Source organism: Typha latifolia, chromosome 1, assembly GCF_019914945.1.
Source record: "Typha latifolia isolate L0001 chromosome 1, TyphaL0001v2, whole genome shotgun sequence".
NCBI lineage: Eukaryota > Viridiplantae > Streptophyta > Magnoliopsida > Poales > Typhaceae > Typha > Typha latifolia.
In genome coordinates, this window is record NC_133086.1 from 10,936,833 (window position 1) to 10,942,145 (window position 5,313).

Genomic DNA, 5,313 nt, shown 5'->3' on the forward strand with positions numbered 1-5,313 from the left:
ATTCAAACAAAAACTTTTCGAGAGCAAAATATATCTAATGTTTGATATCCGTTCAAAGGACTTTTATAAAACAATTATTCTTAATTTAAAAAGTGGCTCTATTTGCTCTAAAGTGTGTCATTTCGAATAGGATGTCTCCTACTAGGAAAAGATGCCTATTTTATCTCTAAAACTCCTTAAATAAAGAGAGATCTAAAAAGTTAAGAAAAACAATCCTACTCTTGATCTTCTTTTCTTCATACAAAAGCATTGATTTTTAATTATCCTCTTGATCTTTGAGGTTAGTCCCAAATTTCTTGGAAGTACAGTCCCTAAAAACTTTTACTATGAAGGCATTGTATTCTAGAGATAGAAATTTAAGAGTCCATTTATACTTTGGTGAGAAAATTATTATCTTAAACGAAGCTTCTAGTATCTTACCATATAAACCCAAATTTCTGTTTTGATTTCACTCTACTTCATAAATTTCCCCAACACACCATCTTCCAACGACCGCCGTAATATCAATTTACCTATTTTTATCCTATTTCGACCATTCTCCATCATTTTTTCACATTTTTTTTCGATCTCAGAATCACCTCATTTGAAAGCCATTAGGTACAAGACTCATGAGGTACTCCAATAAACATCTTTGATTTTTTCTGCAAACAGATTTGCCTAGATCTGATTCGCAACAAAAATTTACTAAGGCAGCTCCAAAAGTTAACGAAGCTGCTCGAAGGCCTGTTAAGTGGATAAGTGACCAGTAAAAAATCGAATTTTCTTTGATGGGCTCTTTAGGTGCTCATCAGTAAACTAGTCTAGAAAAATCTCCTGATGTGGTTCTTCGTGCACTTGTTGATCTATAACAGGTTACTAATCTTGTGGACACTTTCTTTCGAAGCATCGTAGTAAAGGACCACTTTCGTATAGGACCACCTTCTAGAATGTGAAGATTATTACATCTTTATTTCAGTATGGTTTCAAACAGACATAATTAAAGTTCTTTTTGGAGTCTCTTTCCTTGTAACTGTTACATTGTTTTGGAGGATATATGTCAACAAATTTAGAGTATCTTCGTTAACCGTAAAGCATCAAACTTCACTTTTATATTATATGTAAAAACACAATTTTCTCTTTGATCTTATCTTAGCATCTCTACCCGATGGACTATATTGCAACGATGATGAACAGTCAATAGTTGCCATTGAGTTGATCTTCCACTTTCTTCCAGCTTCGCATACTAAATTCGTCTTTATTAATCATACTCAATTCTCATTATACTCGTATCTTGGAACACGATCCAAAACTCTTAATTTTTCAATAGACACTTCTAGTTCTAAATCTCGTCTCAATGAAATAAATCTGATGCGCCTGATTCACATAGAATATAGCTTGATGTAATTAATGGCTAATCTATAAGAAAGTCAATAGAGATCCAAATATTGATCCCACATTACAACTAAATACCAGAGGATCTAAAGATTATGAGACCAAATCTGAACAAGGACTAAATTTTTTAAAGTTTAGGCAGTGTTTGATTGTGAAAAGTATCGAAAAAATAGTTATTTTTTAGAACTTCTCTACTTTTAATATTTTATTGCAAAAAATAATAATAATAAAGAACTAACCTGCTTATCTATTAAAAACTGTTTCAATTCTTCATCTCAATTTCCTTCTTTCAAGGAAAGGAGTAACTTTATTAAAATTAAACTCTATTCTAGGAAGCATATACATGCTAGTTCTCTGGTACAAAACGTGAAGGCCAACTAATATCTCACATCTGACAGCGCATCAATATTCCTAATGTAACAACTTTTTGTAGCGCTACACTTGTACTACGAGTTTTTGGTTATTGTAGGCTAGATAAATGAGTTGCAAACTAATTTACTCGAGTACATGCCACGTAAATTCTATTACACATGGATATTTCACTTGGATGAGTTTTTGGCTATTTACTTGAGTTGTAAAATATTCCAAGTTACATGAATGCCACATAAAAGTATGTCAAGAAAAATTACTTTTAGAGATAGCGTGTTGTTAAAAATGAAATTACTAAATTCAATGAGCATTTTTTTATACTCTTAACAAAGTAGATGCTTGGTAAGTGAATCCTTAAACCCTTGAGTAATTTACGCATAGTATTGCTGAATTTTATATACTTTCATAAATATCTTTTGTGGCATTCTTTTGGACCACTCAACTAGTGGAGTAAAATTTATTTAAAATAAATAGTGGGGTAAAATAAGTTTCTAATTCACCTACTAGGGTACATTGTTTGGCGTGCACAGTTGGACCAGTCAAAAACTCCATTATTACTGAGTGATTTGCAAATAGAAAACCGGTGCCAAATTGACATATATCTGGCGGCCCTTCCTCACTATAGTACTTCAAATCCCTTGATTGGCTGCCAGAAAAGCATTTTCCAAGTTAACGCGAGCCAATCAAGGGTAGCCACTATAATAAATTCCTATAGTCGATCGGCCACTTACGTCTTACATTTGTTCTCAAATGATGCAAGAGAGAATTCTGACTGCTAGCTATTCCCTGTTGCTATCATGCCCACAAAAGGAAGTGGGCCTTTCTTGCATCCTAATGGTGCTCGCAGACAATATCTGTCATGAGCTCACATAGTTAAGCAACCTGGGTCCTACCTTAACCATGTCAAAGTGTACTTGACATCTGCATGTATATAAATGCCCCCTCCCTTCTTCCAAATTCCTTACACCCATTGTAATACTAAAAACTTCTCAAATAACAACCAAGAACACCACATGTCTGGGGTGTGGGTTTTCAAGGACGGGGTGCTTCGCCGAGTAGAGCACCCCGGCGGAGGAGGTGAACAAAGTGACCGACCCGGCAGTAGCAGCAGCCGGCGCAAAGTCTTGGTATATACACCCACTAATGAGGTGATCACCTCATATGAGATTCTTGAGCGCAAACTCTCTGAGCTCGGGTGGGAGCGGTACTGCCACGACCCCGATCTCCTGCAGTTCCACCAGAGGTCATCTGTTCACTTGATATCTCTCCCAAGAGACTTCTCTAAGCTGAAGTTGGTGCACATGTATGACATCGTCGTCAAGAGTAGAAACCTATTTGAGGTGCGTGATGCGTGATGCGTGATACTAAGTACCACTTATGGTGAAGACTACTTACATATCAAGGTTTGGTTGTTATCAGTTCACTCTGGTTGGTGTGCAAGCTTGGTTTTACTTATAATTAGGGTTGATTGAGAGTTGTGAGTTTGTGGTTTGTGATATAGTAGTGTTGTCTACTATATAAGAGTGATTTCCTTTCCTTGTTAAGATATTATGCTTGGAGGATTGCAATGATTAGTTTGAATATATCTTAACGTACGTCCTGGAATTCATTAGTCTAACCTCGCTATATATCTGATCGTTAATTATGAATTCCAATTTATGTTATCATGGATCCAACGGTGGGTAATATATTCAATTATCTATCATCTATCCCACCTGGCTGTGCAAAGAGGACCCTTGTAAGGAGGCATGTTCAGATCAATATAAATTAATGCTCTATTTCCTAAATATTTAAAATAATACAAAAGGACAGGATTTAATCTTTTTTATGTTATATTAGATGGCATACATATCTATATATAAGGAAGTAATTTAGGGTTGGCCTGAATGTAGTTCTTGCTGCTGTGATTAATGGAGCTGAGTGTGTTAAACAAGGTGATTTGTTACTCATGTAAGCTACTGGAATTTGAGGATTACCTTGAAACCTTTGAAGATAATCTCATGTTCCTCATTACTTCACAATATTCTTAGGAATTAAGTGATCATGTTTGGAGAATGTTAGCAAATAGGCAGTGGTGGAAGGACCAAAGAATATGATTTGGCCCTCATCATGCCTGTCGTCTGTTGCTGTTTTAGTGCTGAACTAGATACTTTGCTTTGAGCTATTAAGTGGGACAGTACACAACTTCAATGCTGTTTGTGGCTTCCAAAGTTGTGGGGATCACAGCCGACCCAACAGATAGATAAGCCTTTCAAGTTGATGACCGTGCTTGCCCAATAGAAAGAGAGGTGCTTGCCCAATTGAAGAGAGGTATACTAGCCCGGAGAGAGAGAGAGAGAGAGAGAGAGAGAGAGAGAGAGGATGGAGGGAGGACTTATCAACTTACTAACCACAGAGGTATCATTAGGGTAAAAGTTTCAGTACGATGATACTTTGACGGCAAGTCCTCCGATCAAACTGTGGTCATCTTGTCCTCGATAAAAAGTACCTTTGTCAGTAAGAATTTCGCTCCTCTAACAAGTATATGAACAAATAAACCAAGAAATTTACTTAGTCTTTGATGCCTCAGGTCGCACCCAGCCCTAGAATACTCTCTACCTTCCCGCGTAAATTAACTAAAACTCAATATTAACTCATAGAAACGTGCTCACATTGATTAGAAGGGCTCGTGTTTGTTTGTATAATTATTTCAGATTCAAATTTATATTGTACATAAACCCCATGATAAAATAAAGCCTCCTATTTATCAAAAAAATAAGGAGCAACAATTCACTTAAGTTTCACTTAACAACCACATGATAAAATCGAAAAAAATAGAATATTACGTCTTTCAAATAATAGTTTTAATATTTTCTAAATTACTCCTGTCTCATTCCTCTAGTATCATCTTTGAGATTAAACAACAATAGTTTTAAATCTGTTGATTACATGATTTGGTGTTTGAATCCGATTTTAATATTTTAGAGGCTTTAATTAATCCCATTTTATTGAAATCAGTATTTTAATTTGTCTCCAAGTTATTTTTGAAGACTTAATTTAGTTCTAAAATAAAGCTAATATGATGCTTGGATCAAGTTATAAGAAGATTTATCAATAAAACACCATAATTTTTTATTTAGTATCATTCACATTTAGCATATAGATATTTATCATTCAACCCTCTATATTTTGCTTTTATTTTCTTAAAAACCCCACAGCTAACTTTAACCTAACAATAACTAATGGAGTAAAGAATATTCTCTCTTTTGAAAATAAAATATATAGGCTATGTTTACAATGTGTGCAGCTCCGAAACTAGTTTAACTACTCTCATTTTTTAGCCTTGAATAAAGTAGTTTAAATAGGTTTAAGAAAGAGATTTTATATTATTGTCATTAAAAACTTTAAAATATCATAATTGCTATTAGCCTCTACAAATATGTGGAGGGTCCAGTTGAGTTATGCATGAATATTGATTTGGATCTAACTTCTCCCTCCTCATTTATCTTTTAATTTTCTTCCTTCATCTCTCTGTGTCTATACATTCCCTATAGCTTTTATCTTTACCATCACCGTAGGCTAATCATAGCTGCT

General features: G+C 34.8%; 1 protein-coding gene across 1 annotated transcript; it reads left to right on the forward strand.

The window, feature by feature from the left end:
• The first annotated feature begins 2,686 nt into the window (after positions 1-2,686).
• LOC140798961 (flowering-promoting factor 1-like protein 3) lies at positions 2,687-3,335 on the forward strand. Its single transcript, XM_073153056.1, has one exon. The coding sequence runs from the start codon at positions 2,754-2,756 to the stop codon at positions 3,093-3,095; it is 342 nt and encodes a 113-aa protein (XP_073009157.1). The 5' UTR covers positions 2,687-2,753; the 3' UTR covers positions 3,096-3,335.
• The last annotated feature ends 1,978 nt before the right edge of the window (positions 3,336-5,313 follow it).

Bases quoted from the DNA above. Each gene is read 5' to 3' on its own strand.
- LOC140798961 (XM_073153056.1), top strand. From the start codon at position 2,754: ATGTCTGGGGTGTGGGTTTTCAAGGACGGGGTGCTTCGCCGAGTAGAG.